A 17,924-nucleotide genomic window follows, 5' to 3' on the forward strand; every position below is an offset into this window, starting at 1 on the left:
CCAACCGCAGGCCCTAAGCCCTTTCTTTGCTCTTAGCCTAGGGCTCTCCCTTAGCCCCAGGCCTGCCTGTCCCCCTCCCTCCTTTGCCACCTCATCGCTGCGTAAGAGCAAAAGCAAAATCCAGGGACTGCAGTGGGGAAGCGCCCTCCTGTCTCCCAGTCCCGCTTTTATCCACTAGAAACACTTGTGACCAATGAGACCCTCCCCCTGTGGGGATTGTTTTAGGAAGGATCAGTTCCTTTGTCTCCTGCGTGGCAATGAGCTGCAAGCGAAGTACGGAACTTCCATTCCCCGGCGCGGGGGGCTTTCGTAATTGTCCGTGTCTGGGTTTCTTGCCTGGCTGCTGGCGGAAGCAGGTCTGCTCTGCTATAGCAATTGCCCCCTTGTGCTGGGAGCAGTGAGGGGTAAGCGGCAGCCTCCTGTGGCCCTTTCTCATGGCGTATGGAAGGGAGGAATAGTGGGCGGGGGGGGGGGGAGAGGGGAGAAACAGGTGCAACAGCCGTCCTGCCGTGAGTGCCTCCATCAGCCTTTGTCGGGCTGCACAGCTAATCAGGGTGTCGCTCTTTCAGCTGCGGGCGTGGCAGCCTGGCTGAGCCGATCCCCCTGAACTATAGGTGCCTGGTACCTTTAACCGAAGGGAGGGGGTTGTTACGTATCCTCTAACCGCTCGCACAGCCCTCATTGGAGCCCCCCCCCCGGCTGCAGACTTGGTGGAGAGCTGCAAAAGTTGCGTGGCTCTCATCAAAATAGAGCTCCTCTTCAACCCCCCCCTCCCTGTAAGCTAAAATAGCTAAAGCCAGACCAGTCACAGGGCAGCTGTCCCTGCTGCTGCCCTTTTCCGCTTACATTCGGGGTGCACGAATGCCCCCGCTTCTAGTGCATGCTGCCTGCTCCGTTGACAGATGGGCAGTGTTTCCAGTCCAGCATCTGCTGCTGTCCTGAACTCACTTGTCTTGCAGGGGTGGGGGTGGGGTTCACCTACCTGGGATTCCCTTAGGGGTGCAGTAGGTTGTAATGGAGTGGCAGGCTGGCCTGTTGTTTTGCTGGGAGGCTCAGGGAATCAGGTGTACCCCAAGTAGGTTTCACACTCAGCAGACATTTGCATAGGCTTAATGGTTCGTATTCAAATGAAGGTTTGAAGCTGCAGCTGATCTCTGAATGCCTGAGGGGAGTAGTGCAGCTGAGGGAAAGCTGAGGAGAAGGGGGACCCCTAAATTCTGATGCAGATGGGGGGGCAGGATTGTCAGCCTAGAATAAATTCTGAGGGTGTCTGTGGCTGCAGCAATGGGAAGTGCTTGGGAGGGGTCGCAGGTTGGCTCTGAGCAGCAGGGAAGCGTGACCCCAAAGCTGATCTCTGCAGGAGAGGGGAGATCCCAGCTCCGTGTGAATGGGGGTGGAAAATCATCCAGCAACAATAGCTTGGGAGTGAGTCACTCTCCACACCCTCTGCTAACTAAACAGAGAGGAGCATTGCAGAGCCCGAGGGCTAGCTGTGTGCCCAGGGAGAAGGGCTGGGGACCGCACTGGGCTGTGGGAGTCCCAAGGGCAGAGGTTGTATCCAACACAGCTCTGGTTTCCAATACAGGCCAAATAGCTGTGAGCTGCCTCCACCCCTCCTGGGCTGTTTCACAACGAAACTAGCAAATGACAGGGAGATAAAGTGTCTGTTGCTACCGGCTGTTGCAGTGGTTGCCATGGCATCTTCTGCTTGACATGGCTTGAGGTTGTAAGTACTTTGAACCTTCCATAGCCCCTTTCCAAGGGGATCTCATGACATTTCACGTACGGGTGAGCTCCATTTCACCGAGAGGTGAAAAGACTTGCACGTCTGTTGTAGACCTGGGTATAGAACCATGGAATCCTGACATCCCCCCGGCGTAATCACCACTCTTGTGCCAGAGCTGGGATTAGAGTCCAGAGGTCCTGACTCATGGTTCCCTGCTCTAACCACTAGGCCACAGGGGGACGGGGGTTGGAGGCACCCAGACCCACAGCTGGCTTTGGTTCTAGGTGGAGCCCACAGTTTGCTCTCTTGCAGTCTCCCCTTTGCTAAGGTGCAGGTTCGTTTTCCTCTGGCCCTTTGGAGTGTGGCCTAGAAGCTGCTGGAGCAGGTGACTAGGAGGCAGGATCCTTGTGTGCTATTCACAGCTCTGCCACTGACTCACCATGTGCCCTTGGAGCAGTCCCCGCTCTGCGGGCGGAAGTTCAGCCATCCCTAAAATTGCGACAGCGCTTTCCTGCTTTGCGAGGGCGGTGGTGGTGGTGGTGGGGGGGTGAGAGTCAGGGAGCGTCTGTGAAGCCGCTTTGAAGAGGGAAAGGGTCAGATCACTGATGTTTGGGTTTTAAATACTAAGCAAAACTCTGGCCAGCCTTTTCCGTTGCCGCTGCCCTAGTCGCCGATCGGAAATGGAATCTGCTGATGTCCGTTTCTGGAAGAGGAAGGATGACCCAGTGGTTAGGCCGCTATCCCGGGCAGTAGGGCACCTGCATTCAGCTCCTTGCGCTGCCCCAGACTGCCTGGGTGACCTTGGGAAAGTCACTTGGGCCCAGATCCTCAGTTATTTAGGCACCTAACTCCCATTGAAATCGCTGGGAATTAGGAGCTGACACTCCTCTGGGGATCTGAGTCTTTAGGGCCCTTGTGCCCAGCTGTGAAAGGAGAACAGCCCTGCCCTGCCTCCCCAGGGTTTGTGGCGACAGGTCCGTTAAAGATGGCGGCCAGATGCCTACCCCAGAGCGGGTTATTTTAAAATGAGAACATTTCAAAGCAGTGTCTTTAAATGAGATGAAAATGTTTCCTACTCCGCTGCCAGGAGTCAGGCAGCTGGGTAAGCCCGGGGGGGCACCGACTCAGTGACTGGGATGAGACATCGTCTGGTTGGCTGGGGAGATCAGCACTGTGGATAGAGATAGGGGAAAGAGCAGGAGGTTCTGCTCTGACAGATCAGAGAGTAGCACGTGGATGAATGAACTCGAGCAAGGAACTCCCCCAAAATCCAGAGCCTATCTTAAAGGAGCAGTAGCAGACAGCTGCTGCCTGTCTCTGCTCCCAGCTCGGCTCTGCCGCTCCCCATATTCGCATGGCAGTGTTTAGGAGCCCCAGTCTTGGACCGGGCCTCTGTTGTGATAGGTTCTGTACAACCACGTTAAGCTGACAGCTCAGCTGCTTCCTGCCGAATTATTTCCTCTCCCAGGCTTACCCGAGTGCTCTAACAAGACATGAGCAATGTGATCCTGTTTAATAGAAGATTAAGTGACGAGAATATTTTCCCCCTCCCTTGCAGCTTTTGCAGTGTCAGTTTAGAGCCGCTGTACCTGGTATGCAGCTGAATGTAAGCTGGTCTGTCAGGCTGAGGACGGCTAGGGGAGCTGCGGTGAATCTGACAACGGGGGAAATAGACCAGGATTTTCTACTCTCAGTGACTAATTACAAAGGTGAGTAAATTCCCAGCCTTCGCAGCCGCCGCTGATGAGCAGCAGTTTGAATTTTGCTTTAAAACAGGGTTGCAAAGGCCCAGATGCTGCGGTATGGGCTGCCGTGTAAACAGGTCTCCAGCTGCCTACTGCCTTTCCTTCTCCATCCCCATAGGTCTTAGCCAATAGTTACATCCTTCTTCCTCTCCACCCACCTGTTCAAGGAGCTGTGGTTCTCACTGATCACTTGTCTGGGACAAAGAACACCTTGTGTGTCTGCAGAATTCTTCCCCCGTTTATTTTGGTAACAAACTATAAGGGTGGAGGCTGCTGGGGAACACAATATCCCTGGGTTATCTAGGGGCTGTGTGTTTGTGGAGTGACTAATTATTGAGGGGGGGGGGTGTCTGAATCAAAGCTGGTGGGATAATATGGTCTTTGTAATAACTGGAAGGTCACTACTTCCTTTCCTTTCGGCTTCAGGCTCAGCCACTCCCTGCTAATAAACAGAAAATCTTTTTGAGCGTCCCTGTGAAACTATTTGTGTTGATCACAATGCTCAGGCAAGGAGGGGCCCAACCTGATTCACCTCGCCCCCTGTCTGCTGGGGCAGCAGGTTTGACTCCTGGCATCAGGTGATGCGGTGGGGGGAAGTCCGTACTGGGCACCGGTAACATGAGAGGGAGCGACAGGGCTGGGTGTGCGTGAGTATGGCTTTCGCTGGAATGGTGCGTCTGAATGCATCCCTCTGAAGCGGTGCTGGAACTGGAGAGCTCTCCACCAATGCACCCTCCCACATGGCTCTGGAGCTCCCCCAGTACGTCTACATGCACGCTTCACCTCAAGAGCGAGAGTCCTGAAAATAGCATTCCATAGACTCAACAGTGGCACCAGTGAGGCCCTGAAGTGGGGTGACCAGATGTCCCTGTTTTATAGGGACAGTCCTGATATTTGGGGAATTTTCTTCTATAGGCGCCTATTACCCCCCACCCCGTCCTGATTTTTCACACTTGCTGTCTGGTCACCCTACCCTGAAGACTCATCACCTACAGCTAGGTGCAGGGAGACACCACCTCCCTTAATTTAGGTGGAGGGATAGCTCAGTGGTTTGAGCATTGGCCTGTTAAACCCAGGGTTGTGAGTTCAATCCTTGAGGGGGCCATTTAGGGATCTGGGGCAAAATCAGTACTTGGTCCTGCTAGTGAAGGCAGCGGGCTGGACTCAATGACCCTTCAAGGTCCCTTCCAGTTCTACGAGATAGGCTATCTCAATTAATTAATTTATTTAATTTTTTTATAGAGACAGTATCACCTGCCCCCTTGTCCAGTGGTAGAGGGTGAGGGTCCCTCGATCTTTCCAAGCAGAACAGTTTTCAATCTGATCCAAGCCCTGGGGTGTTTTCACAGATCAACCGCTGAGCTCCCTTTGTTTTCAGGTTTGTTTATTAACAAAGAACATCTACAAACACTTACAAAAGATGCATCTTCAAAAAACAAATCAGTGTCAGGCTCCGGGTATGAACCCTAACTAAGAGCTACAAGCGTGTTTTGTCTCTTAAGGGTGCAAGGTGTTACCCCCCCCCCCATAAGCCACCGCAACTGGCCTACACTTTGCGTACAGTGGCCAAACCTCACTCTCACCAGCATGGGGAACGGTTCACCTTTTAACTGCCCACCCCATGAATTAGTGACTCTGAACATGAAGAAAGCACCAGCCAGGAAGATCAAGGCCTCTAAAGTAGCAGCAGCAAAATGGCTCTTGGAAATTAAAAGGGCCAGCAAACTTTTCCTTTTGTAACCCGGGGGCGGGGGGGGGGGGGGGGGAATTCTGCATCATTGCAACAGGCGCTTCAGCCAGAAACAACGTGAATTCAGCAGCTGTCCTGTGCACAAAGTTCAGCAAAACATGCGCGTTTTATGAGTGCAAAATGGCTTGATGAGTGAGTTATTAGAATCCCTGCTGCTAAAGTCCACCTGGGCTGCCAGGTATGTGTGGCTGGTAGCCACTCCGAGGCAGATGAATGCAGTTAACAAATAACCTTGAATTTAAGTTCCTGGGAACATTAGCGTGTGCTTCAGCATTTTTCACCTGTGCAGAAGGAAACTTAAAAGTGAGATTAGGGTCCGAAAGCTGACTCAAAAGATGGCCCCTTATTGCTCATTGCAGGAAACTGAGGCATAGTCCAGGCTTTCTCATTCCCGGTGCTCCCGTGCTAATCCCTAGACTGTCTGTCTTCTCCTCTTAGAGAGTCACTCTGGCAGACTCCAGCTGGTTTCTACATCAGCCAGTGAGAGAAAGTGAGTCAAAGAAAATAAGCTCTCAGGGCCGTAACCCCGTTCCAAAGCCCCCAGACCCCCCACCCGACTGGCAGCAGTTTTTCCTATCAGTGGAATCTTTAGTTGTCTTACCCCAGCGCCCCCCGCTGGCTGGAAGATCAGATCTACTCAAGTGTTGCTCTGTAGTAGCCAGAGGCCAAGAGAGGCTATTGCTACAGCTAAGGGTGGTTCTCCTTTAGCTCAACTGGCTGAGTGCTGCTATCCAGGACATGAAGATCACGGGTCCTATTCCTAATTCTGCCTTGAGTGGTGGAGTTCAGCTGGTGACTGCCTGGGGCCAAGTATTTCTCTTTCCCAGGCCAGGGAATAATCTCTGTGGTATTAAAAGGTGCAACCCTGTCTCTCAGCCAATCTTATGTTTACCTTTCCTGTGTCGGTGGGTGCGGACAGAGCGGAGGCTAGTTGCTGGGAAATCCCCCAGGGCCGAGCCAGATGAAGTTCCTAGCCCTTCTCAGTCATCTTCTAGGTGCAGTGGTAGAACAACAGGGTGGATGAGAATGAACTGGCTCCTCCCATCCCATGGCCCCCTGCATCGACCGCTGGCTCTAGCCACGGGCCCTTGGGCCCCGCTGAGGGTGTTTGCAAGAGACCTCTGAGCTGCTCTGTGTTTGACTCCTCCCCACCTCCAAGGCTTCAGAGCAAGACCTGGACACCTCCAGCTCGTGACAATCCCCCAGTGGCATTTATTTTAAATATGATGATTTGTATTAAATAAAAAGTATCGAGTCCTTTCTCCTTCGCAAGTGCACGTCAGGACCGAAAGTCTTTGAAATCTACAGCAGGGTGGCCCCTGCCCCCTTGTTACTTCATTTGCGGAGAGAACAGAATTGACATCTAGGCTGGCTCTGAGTCGTGACGGGTCCATGCGCCAGGGCCTCAGGGCGTTGGTCCCACCCTGCAGCGCTTTCCCCCCAATGCCTGCTTTCCCCTGCCTCACTTCTCCTCCTGCTCGCCATCGGCGAAGAGGTTGGGGTTTTCAGCCAGCGTGGCTCGCACTTTCTTCTTCTCCTTGAAGCGCCCGGAGTTGGAGACCTTGACATGTTTGCCTTTTGTGTTCTTATCCACGATCTTCTCCAGCCGGGCGTTGAATTCACTCTCGGCGCCACCGTTGCTCCCTGCCTCTGTCCGTGTGGCCTCCTGGTGGTTCTCGTTGGCATAGATGTCTGGGCTCTCGTACAGGACCTTGGGGGTGGATTTCTTCTTCCGCAGGAAGGTGAGCTTCCACCAGCTGTTGGTCTCTGCCATGGTGGTTTCTGGTGGCAGAGGAACGTGTCTCTAGAGAGAAGGCAGATAGGTTAGCAGACCCTTTTCCTAGGGTTTGCTGTTTGCCTGGACAATCGGATCAATTTTATACCATGCCCTCCCTTGGAACGGAGATGAGAACCCTGGATCTTCAGCTCCAAAACCACAACTGTGCTAAGGGAGAGCTCCTTCAGATGGCAGAGTAAGGACAGGTCCCTTTTCTACCCTGTGGGCTGATCATTAGAGGGCAGCATTGCTTGCCCACACAAGCCAATACATTCCATTGTCCATCCCCATTCTGCGCCATCTGATTTGTCTCCACTTTTGCCCGTCCCCTTTCATGGGCGTGGGTCAGCGTGACCATCCCCCTGCTGGTTGGGATTCCCTTCAGAGCCCATTGCCCCCCAGGGAGAGGGCCATTCCGTTCCCCCCCGCCCCAAGGACCAACGCTGCCAACAAGAGAGGAGGAGCAGGCATCCCCCGTGCGGTTGTTTCTGAAGACGCTGCTGCCGTGGTTGCTGTGGGGGAAACTCACGGCTCAAAACTCAGTCAAGTCTCAGCAAGGCCTCTGATTAGATCAAGGTCAAAGGAGCGGTGGCCCCCGCAGCTATCGCTTTGTGGTGCTGTGTTTGCAGCCTCGACTCACTGCAACGTGCCGACGCAGCGAGCCTTCGGCGCCCGCAGCGGGCGCTATTCATTTGCAAGATGCTAGGGCGCTAGCTTTGGAGGCGGGAGGCCTGGGGAGGGTTCCTACTCCCGACTGAGCCGCTGATCTACGGTGGGACATTGGGCCACGTCACTACCCCTGTCTGTGCCTCTTGTTCCTCTCTGGTGCTTGTCTGGTCTACTTAAATATCCGAGCAGGGACTCTCTTGCGATGTGTTTGCACAGTGCCTGGCACAATGGAGCCCTGATCTTGCCTGGGGCCTATAGCCACTAATGCGTCAAAGAGCCGACTCCAAACCATTTATCTTTGCCCACATCAGTCTATGTTCTCCTTGCTACTTTTCTCCCCCTCTCTCCCCATGGCAATTCTTTGCTACTCCCCGTTGTTGCATCCTGTCTTAATTTGACAGAAAATGCTGTGGGGCCACGGCCCAGCTCTTACCCTGTCTTACCCTGCCTAAGCGTGCTCCCAATAATCAGAAAATCCAGTTGAATAATTCTGTTGAACTGGAACAACGAGGAGTCCGGTGGCACCTTAAAGACTAACAGATTTATTTGGCCATAAGCTTTCGTGGGTAAAAAACCCACTTCTTCAGAGCTGGACTCCTCGTTGTTTTTGTGGATACAGACACGGCTACCCCTCTGATACTTGGCTCTATTGAACGGGGCCATCTCTGGGGCCCGTAGGCATTTTGTCCATATGCAAGACCTAATCCTGAAGCCCCGAGGTAAAACTCACTCTGTGCCTTTGGAAATTTGGCCAGAGTAAAGCTGAGCCATTTCCTGTTCATCCCCATTTTACAGATGGGGAAACTGAGTCACAGCAAAGTGACTTGCCCCAAGGGTAGAGCCAGAGATAGAATCCAGCGCTCCTGACGCCGCAGTCAGGTCCAATCAGTGCTCCTGCTCTAAGTTTCAAGTCCTTGGTTTCCACCCTGCCTCTCTCCTGGACGGCAACAGCCTCCGGCATGATCCCATCTGGGTGTTTGCTGAAGGCGTATCTCACCCTTTGATCGCTCCCTCCAGCTGTTTGTACAGAAACATTCAATCGCTCTATAGCCAGGCTGGCAGCCGGGAAGGGGAAGGAGGTGGGCGGGAGGTCAGTCCCTCATGGGGTGTCCCGTACACAGGCGCATCAGCAATATACTGGAGTGAGTTGGAAAAACCTCACATGGGCACAGCTGGGCGACCTCCCCTGGGTCGGTCTGTCCCTTTGTGCAGCCAGGGGAGGTTAAGAAAAACTGGCCCGCTCCATGGAGTACCGGTCTCCCCGATCAGTCCGTAGCAGGCTGACTGCCAAGGAAGGGGTACGGTACTGGGGTCATTAGCTGTGGAAAAGGCCTGTTTGATGACTGAGTCCGTTTGCCACTGCCCTGCAGAACAGCCCCCAACCACTAGAGGCAGCTTGGTTTTAGGGGCTGTGGGTCAGAGTTACCCCACTGGAGAGCCACAGCCGTTCTGTTGGCGTTGACACAGCTCAACTGGATTTGTCTTTATGTAACCTGTAGAAACTTGGGCCTAGTCCCCAAAGGGTTCATCCTAGTGCTGGAAGCAGTGTGAATGACGGACAGGGTGTTTTGCCCTTCAGGCGCCTGGCTCTGCGGGGGCCCCTCTCCGATTCCGGAGTGAACGCCGGACAGCCGGTGGGGCTACGTCACCGTTTGGGAGCAGAGGGCCGGGAGAAGGGCGAGGTGGGTGGTGGGGGGGGGGGGGGGGTGCTGAGGATAAATGTCAGATTCGGGTCCCCTGCGTCAGGATGAGGTTGGAACCCCGGGATAGGTTCAAGGACGCTCCCCCACCATAGCACGGTCCCTTTCCCAGCACAGAGCCCGATCGCTTCCTCCTCGGCTCCTTTGCAGCTTGCACCCGTTCACACCCTCCGCTCCAAGCCGGAGAGCAAGGGAGGGTGCTCTGTTGCCATCCTGCTCTAGGCGAGATGCTGCCTCGAGAACATCCCGTACAGAGCTGCTGTGCCCCCTCTCAGCCCGGTGCTGAGCCCTTACCACCCACAGTGCCGTTTGTTTGTCTGTCTGAGCACCCGTCTGCACAGACACTCATGTGCGGACATACATGCACCTGCTGAGAATCCAGTGCATGCATCCGTCGCATGGCTGTACATCCACCTGCAAACAGACCTGCGCATACACAGAGATCCCTGGGTACGTGCAAACAGCGGCCGGCACAGTCACAGAAGGACACGTACACACACACACGCCTGCACGCACAAGCAGCATAAACGTGCAGGGAAAATTCCCATGTAAGAAATGAGCCCAGTCGCCAAAGCCCACTCGAAGTCACCCTGGCCCTGAAATCCAGTGGGTCTCTCTGGGGAAATGGAACCCACGGTTACGTGCAGGGACCTCCTGTACTGAGGGAGGGGAGAGGACATGGCGAGGTTGCCAGAGGTTGGCTAGGAATTCTCTGGGCTTCCGGGCTCAGCTGTCCTCTTGCCTCCTGAGCACAGCCTGCCTGAGACAGGCCCGAGCCCCCACGGGTGCTGTTAGCCTGCGGGGGTGCATTTCCCCTCGCCAGCCCTGTGACCGAGGGGTGGAGTTCCTGCAAGCTGGGAGGTCGGTGTTACATCAGCCTGCGGGGGGGGATTTCAGCACAGGCAGGCTTCTGGGGTTGGGGGTGGCGAGGGCACATCCCGTGAGAAGTAGCAGTAACCTTGGGCCAAGTCCATCAAATATTTCATCAAGTTAAACATTTATAGCTCAGGCAGAATTGCAGAGCCCAGGCAGGGGTATGTGGGGGGTGGGGGGTGTCAGTCCCTCATGCCTGGTGGGGAAGGTTGCCAGTGTCTGAGATCTCTGCCCTCTGGATCCCCCCGATTACCCCTCCCCCCGTATTCACTCTCTCTGTGCCCTGAGTGGCCCGTTTGCTCTGCAGATGGCATGAGAGACTCTTCTCCATACAGCGCTTCCTGGGGCCCTGTGAGATGAGACCCCCTCCTGCTGTTACCTACCCGCTAAGCAACCCTCCTAAATTCCCACTGGCCACCCCAAAACCCACACAGCCCTGCCCCACGCAGGAGATTCCCATGGAGGGAGCTGCCGCGGGGCATCCAGTCGCTTTCATATGTCAGTGACCCACTGGGGGTGGGGGAGCCCCTTGCCATCTGTAGCCGGTGTTTGCATGTGACGGGGGCAGCCCCGGCGAGGGGGGGGCTGGTATAACCCTTCGGGGGCTGCGAATGGCCAGTATCTCTACACCCACGTCCCACCGCCCCTTAGCATTCGTTTGGCTGCCAAGGGTTAAGCTAAAAGCCCATTTTGCATGGAACAAACGCTGTATCCCCCCTCCATTGCCGCTGCCGCCATTAGTTCTGTCCCGGAGAGACCCCAGAGATGCTTCAGCAGGTCTAGTCAGGGATGAATTGGGCTAGTGGGTTGGTAGGCACCAGCTGTCTGTTCCACCTGGGAAGGCTGAAGCTTGACCAAAAAAGCGTCCCGTGAAAGATGCTGGGTTGATGGCCCTTGATAGCCACCGATCCGGGCTAGCCAGGGGAAAGGCAAGGTAACCATCCCCCCAAAACGCCCCCTCGGCATGTGCCTCCATCTCCAGGGCTAAGAGGAGTTGAGTCTCCCTGGCCCATTGACTCCTGGACCTCTCTGCTGAGATGGCACCATGAGATCCAAACGAATGCCCCTTATACACCCCCCCCCATTCCCATGGATCCCCAATCACACAGGAGCAGCTTTTGGTCACTGCCAGCCTGGGCTTGGGGTAACAGGCCCCACTTGAGGGGAAAGGCTCCAACTCCCATTCCCGACCCCACAAGCCGCCCAGATCGCCCCTGGATCACGGTCAAACCTGGCCGGTTACAAAGAGCTGCCAAGCTACCCACCTCCTGAAGCCGGCTTCAGACCCGATCCTGTCAGGGGCTGAGCGCCCCTCAACTTCCCCAGAGCTGAAGGCGCTCAGCACCAGGTTGGCCTGTCCTCGGCAGTACTGATCAATGAAACATTCATGGGTCTGGGCTCAGGTTTCCCTCTCCTGCCCCCCCATTCCCAAAAACACCCAGGCCAACATACCTGCTTCGATTCAGTCCCTTGCTGGGTGCGTTCTGCTCCCCCGGGGAGCACTCAGTGGCAGGAGAGAAGGGACCGAGGGCCGGGATAGCTCCGGGGCGCTATTGCCAACTGAGAGGCCGGCAGGCTGAGCTGCGCCAGGAGAGGATGGGGGCAGCGGCTGTCACATCTCAGGTGCATGCGGAGGCAGGTGCAGGAGTGCTACTGTTCTACCTGTTGCTCCCTTTCGCTCTGTGTCAAGGTTAACCTGAGATCCAGCCACTCCTGCCTAAGTAAACAGTAGCAGAGGCTGGGCCAGGGGAGCTCTGAATATTCATGACAGGGGAAACCCGATCTGGGCAGCTGCTGCCACTGGCTTCCTACAGGCAGCTCAGGTTGCGCTCACCTGGGGCATGGGGAAAGGAAGGGGCAGGGGCTTCTCCAGAGTAGGGCTCCCACGGGGAGGGTCTCTAGGTGGCCTGACACCCTGATGCTTGGGCAGCCAAGGGTTAAAGCGGCTGGTGCCATTTGCCTAGCAGGATATTGTATTTTCGCTATTCTTTCCTTCTGAAGGATTAGTCGAAACTAGACTCTGGCTAAACTGGTTGCCAGACCGGTTCCTCTTTCTGTGCATCTTGGCCTCGGTCCTTCCTCCATCTTTGCTTTCCTCTGCAGCCTGCCCCCGTCTCGGCACCCGCCCGCACCAGGCCCAAAGCTTGAGCCTCATCGCTCTCCTGTTTCCCACCTTGCTCTGCTGCCGTGGGTCCGTCTCCGCGGGGACAACATCAGAGTAATGGCCAGAGCGGAGAGTATGGAATCAAGGGACTCAACCCCCTAAAAATCCTACTGTCACGGCCCCAGAGGCAGCAGGGCCCCGTTGCAATCTGCTGCGTTATGGGTTAGGACTAGGCTAACACGGGACGCTCCTGCAAGCAGAAATTGTATCTATCTGAAGGGCCGCGTGTGCTGCCCTCAGCCGCCCCATACGTCCCTTGTCTGCAGTGGGGTGGCCTGGCTTTAGCTGAGGGCAGAACGTGGTCTTTAAACTCTGCTGAGCCGACCTGTTCCCCTTCCCCCAAAGCTCGGCTTCTGCTTTTCGTACAAATGATCCTTCCGGGCAGCTCCAGGGAAGGAGTGAAAGTGGGTCCAAAGCTGCCATGAATATCACCACTTCCTCCCCCACAGGTGGATTGAACCAGCGCTTGGATCAGCTCTGGCGGGCCTGAGGCCTGGCTAGTTTACTTCCAAGAGAAGCAGCCCCGCCTGGCAGGATTTCAGACCACAGAGCCGAGCTCTCATTCGTTCTCAGCTGCTTGGCACTAGCTATAATTTTAACAATACTAATGCTGAGCAATATCCAGCCGTAGATCTCAAAGCACTCCCCAAAGGCGGGCCAAGCTCCCGTAGCCCCATTTTACAGATGGGAAAACCGAGGCACAGAGAGGAAAGCGATTCGCCCAAGACCACACAATGAGTCGGTGGCGGAACCAGGAAGGAATCCCAGACCTGACTCCCAAGCCGGTGACATAGGAACCGCTGCTGCAGCTCTGATCAGTGGTCTCTCCAGGCTGATCTCTGACGGTGCAGCCCCAGCTGTGCTACGCTATCCCAGGGAGAGAAGCGTCTTCCTGACCCCCGTCTGGCAATCACCTGTAATTGAAGGGCAGTGGCTCTGCTTATTTTGATCCTAGCTGGTTTCCCTGCAGACATGATCCTTATCCGTCTGAACGTCCGATGCTCTTTTGAAGCACGCTCCACCGTTTGACTCATTAACATCCCAGCCTATCTACCCAGCCATCTATCCTGCGGCAGCCGGTTCAGTAGGTTAACTGTGTGTTGCATAAAATAGCGTTTCTGTTGGGCCATTTTATAGGTCAGCCATTCTATTTGCTCACTCTACAGCTCCTGGAGGCTACAGCTCAGGTTATGAGGCATACAAGAGGCAGGGCAGGGCAGTGGTTAGAGCGGCAAAGGGGGAGTCAGGACTCCGGGGTTCTCTGCCCCTGACTTGCTGAGGTGACTTGGCCAGTCATTTCACCTCTGTGGACTAAATCTGAGAGCTGCGTGTAAATCCAAGGAAAATGGCCTTTCCCATAGCGCTTGGCACAACCTTCAGCCCCTGATACTCTAGCTAGAAGGAGTTTGTGCCTAGCTATGCATGCACTGAGAAGGCCCGGGGACGATAGTGCTTTGCCTGTCTCTAGTGCTACCCATATGAGGAGCTTAAAGCCATGAATGAATTACGCCTCGCTACTCCCCAGGACACAGGGACTTACCATTCTCCCTGTTTTGCAGAAGGGGAAACTGAGGCATAGAGAGGGGACCTGGACTGCCTGAGATCACACAGCGAATCAGTGGCAGAACCGTGACGGGAATCCAGCAGTCCTGAGTGCCTGCTCTAGCTACTAGATGGCGCTGTTTCCCAAGTTATGCACAGGATGAAAGGCCAAGCTCCCCTAGGGTTATACTGATCCTCTGATGACCTTTGAAGGCTTCTCTGAGTGCTGCCTTCTAACCCTTCCCCAATGGGGCAGGGGTGCACAAATGGACAGCGTCCTATGGCTGGGATTCTGGAACAAATGGGGCTGGAAACAGAGCAAGCCAGGAAACGTTCACATCCATGGAATAAACAAAGGAACCAAGATGGTGGAGCCAGTCCGATCAGGGTAGGGGCGGGTGTGGTCTTCGGGTTGCTCAACCAGACCACGCTCCTCTTCGGCGCAGCTGAAGTCACGGAGGGTGGGTTTGCCGGGACTCCCTGGTTTGTGGTGAGGCTGATCTGTTCCAGGTAAATCTTTGCTGGGATCTTTTGTGTTTCCAGGAAGCAAGTGGAATTCAGCCAAGGAATCGGAGGCGATTCCTTACCCGGAGGCAATGGATGCCTGGGGGCACAGAGGAGGGCGATACTGAGCGGGGGTGTGGGGCAGGAGGGGCTGAACAAACAACACAAACAGGAAGAAAGAGCAGAGTGTGTTCGGGAAGCTACAGAAAGCGCATTGACTCCATGCCAGTAGCTGGGCTGCCTGGGAAAACCCAGCTTCGGGCTGCAGTTTACTTTCGCCCTGAGGGGAACTTTTCACTGCTCTGTTGCCAGCTTCGAGGCGGCTCCGAGCTCCTTGCCAAGCTCCATGACTTGGAGGTGGATGCAGGCAACCCTATGTGCCTCTTGTGCATTCCCCAACCCCCTCCGGAGCTGGGGCTGGAAGCCGGGCTTTGCTTGACAGAGGCGTTGGTGAGACTGTGGAACCTACGGTCATCCCCGTCCCCAGGTGGTGCCAACGTGGCTCTGTCCGTGGGCATCTTGCAGGGAACTTTGGAGGGGGTGGGAGTCCATCGGATCTCCCCCCTCTCTATGGGGGTCTCTTCTCCAGTGGGAGACACCGCAGTCAGAGTCTGTGGGGTCTCCCCCATGAGTGGGAGTCTTCAGGGTGCCCTCTACCACCTCTTGGAGGACTGCCCGGTTTCAACCCCATCTCCAGGGAGCAGGCTCCGGTGGAAAATGCCTGTGTCGGGGCCCTTCAGAGGAGCCTCTGTCCCTAGCTGCCCTTCCCGAAAGCCCTCTCAGTGCTGCCGGTATCCAGCTGTCCCAGGCACTGTCACGCCTCTCTCTCTGACAGGTGAAAGACCTCAGCCACCTGGGGGCTGAACACATGGTGCTGGGCAGATCGAAGGAGGGGGCTGCCTGGCGCCATTCATCACAGAGACAGATCCAATCGCAGCGGGGCAATCAACGTCACTTCGGCATGATGCGTGGCAGTGACCAAGGGGTCAGCCCCCGCCCCAGGCGACAAAGAGACTCGGTGGAAACAACTGCTTGATGGATGCAAGCGTTATCTAGGAGCCAGGGGTTATTTGTGTGTGTGCGTAGGTGAGGGAGGGTACGCCTGGGTGTACCTGGCATGCATAGCTCAGAGTGTGTGGATGCTCTCCTTGTGTCCATGTGCAGGCATAGCCCAGCGCGCAGGGCGATTTGTTTGCCTGTTCAGTTTCCCACGTGCAATCTCCTGCAGCTGCCTTGTTTGACGGCTGAACCCTCATTATTGCTAAAATCAAATCCAACAGAGCCACTCAGCAAGCAGCGAGGTGGGCTGGAGCCGCGGCTGTGCTAGCCAGTCTAGAGCTGCTGTCAGGAAACCCGCGGGGATGACAGATGGCACGTTCCTCCCAAGCCATTGGCCAAAAGCACAAAGCCTCTGTCATTCAGACACCGCAATGCTACCCCGGCTGACATTTTGGGGAGCCTTTCCATGGTTCCGATTCTAGCTCTGGGGGTTCTGGGGCCTTGGCCTCGTGTTTTTCTGTATTAAAATCACTGGCTTAGTAAACTCTGGAATGGTTCTTCTGCTTCTTTCCCAGCTGGAGTGGTTGCCTCTGGTTTCCCGAGATCCTGTTTTCATGCAAATGAATGAATATTAATTCAATACGAAATAATGACTATTAACAATTCCCTTCCCTCTGGGGATCTTATCGCGCTTCACAACCGTTAGTGAATTCTGCCTCGGGATCTGACCATGCTCGGAGGAAGACATTAGGCACTATAGGTCGGTGCCTAAGGGTTGCGGTTTCCTTAGTCAGGTGACTACATCAGAAGCGCAACTTTCATTTTAAAAAGGAAGTAGGTCTCAACCTCTCCTGGCTGCAAGGGAAAGCTTGAAAATGTGCAGCAAACGGTGTCTGCCTGAGTCTGCAGAGAGCCTGGTGCAGCAGCTCTGAGAGCTGTGAACTGCCCCATTCATCTGTAAGGGGTGATAATGTCAAGATCTGTTGTTCTGGGGGAAACCTGCCCACCCCACCCCAGTCCACGAGGAATTTGCGTGTGGCAAGAGTAGAAGAGTTCAGTGGGCCCAGCCATGGACGGTGGGTATCATAGGCTGGTGGAGGCTGTGCCTCCCCAAACAGCCAGGTGTGGTCCCGCCCATGCTCCATCCCCAAGCCACGCCCCCCTTTGCTTCCTGCTCGGTGCAGCTCCACTAGTTTCCGTGGCCCTGGCTTGGGTCTCACCTGCCCTCCCAGTCCCAGTGCTCTGGGGCTGGGGGCCAGCAGCTGCGCTGGGAGGACCTCTGGGCTCTGACCGGGGGGGGGGGGCAGTGTGGAAGGGGCGGAGCTGGGGGCTAGCCTCCCCCAGCCGGCGGCTCACATGCTGCCCATGTGCCCAGCACACCTATTCTTGATTCACGCCATTGCCTCCTTGCTGAGACTGCCAACATAAGGGCCAATCGGTGTCACGTGTAATAGGTGCAGAGGGACCTCTGGGCGGAGGCCCATCAAACTCATTTCACATAGATCAGATAACTTCAGGCTGGCTTTGAATCACCGACATAAAGGTGAAAGGCTCTTTATCCTGTCACCAATCCCAGAGCTAGTCAGTTGCTCCCAATACAGACATCTTCACTGGCAGATCCAAACCCTCTGAACCTTCACCCCACATCCTGCCTTGTTCCCTACATGCTTCGTACAGAGACATCGTACAGAGACACCTTTTCCCTCCACCTGCCACCATGAAGGTCGTTACTCAGTGGCCAGTAGAAGCTCTTTAAGAAAACCAGCATCTATATAAATCCAGTCCCTAGTGCCCTCACTCCACACTGGGCACAAAACATGGCTTCACATTGCGTTCACGTTGGCCACAAACTCATGCCCAGCAGTTTCAATACTCAGGATTCCTCCCAGAAAGCAGCCTGGGGTGTCTGGGATTTAAGGTGGCTTTAAAGGCAGCCTTAAAAAATAAAATACACACAAGGAAACAGTCTTTCCCCACGTTAACCCACTGTATTTATTTGCATGTATGGAACTGGAAGGAGGAAAAAGGTCAAAAGCAATATTTTTCAGGCCCTGCAACAGGACAACAAGCAGCTGGCAACCTGCCCTGTACCAACTATTATATCATGTGTGCCAAGGTTACACAATGTGACCAACTCTTGGGGGAGGCTAGCGGAAGCAAAACAAAATCAAGGCGGTGGCTGGCTCCCTGTTTATTGAGGACACCCACAAAAGTGCCGGTCAGAAGACAGGGGTGGGGGTTCTGCAGAAAAATTTGATTTTGTGATCATTGGGACTACAGATTTACCCTAATCATGAGATCAATTGTAAAAAGTCCATGAAAGTTCATAAGATGTTACAATCGCCTATCATAACAATTGTTGATGGAAAGTAGGTCAAGCTGTTGTTCAATAATGAGTGTAATGAACAGATGCAAGAGGACCAGACAGACTACATTAGTGCAAACAAAAAAAGGCCACATTGATATGATTCAAGG

The 17,924-nt window shown here is 54.8% G+C and overlaps 1 protein-coding gene across 1 annotated transcript; it reads right to left on the reverse strand.

Moving 5' to 3' along the window:
* Positions 1-6,683: 6,683 nt before the first annotated feature.
* Positions 6,684-6,995, reverse strand: PRR15L (proline rich 15 like). The gene has a single exon (XM_065422567.1). It carries the CDS (start codon positions 6,993-6,995, stop codon positions 6,684-6,686), a length of 312 nt encoding a protein of 103 aa, XP_065278639.1.
* Between the last annotated feature and the right edge of the window lie 10,929 nt (positions 6,996-17,924).

The sequence above is a fragment of the Emys orbicularis genome, chromosome 25 (assembly GCF_028017835.1).
Source record: "Emys orbicularis isolate rEmyOrb1 chromosome 25, rEmyOrb1.hap1, whole genome shotgun sequence".
Classification (NCBI taxonomy): Eukaryota; Metazoa; Chordata; order Testudines; family Emydidae; genus Emys; species Emys orbicularis.

Excerpts from the sequence above, each read along its gene's own strand:
- PRR15L (XM_065422567.1), bottom strand. The coding sequence starts at position 6,995 with ATGGCAGAGACCAACAGCTGGTGGAAGCTCACCTTCCTGCGGAAGAAG.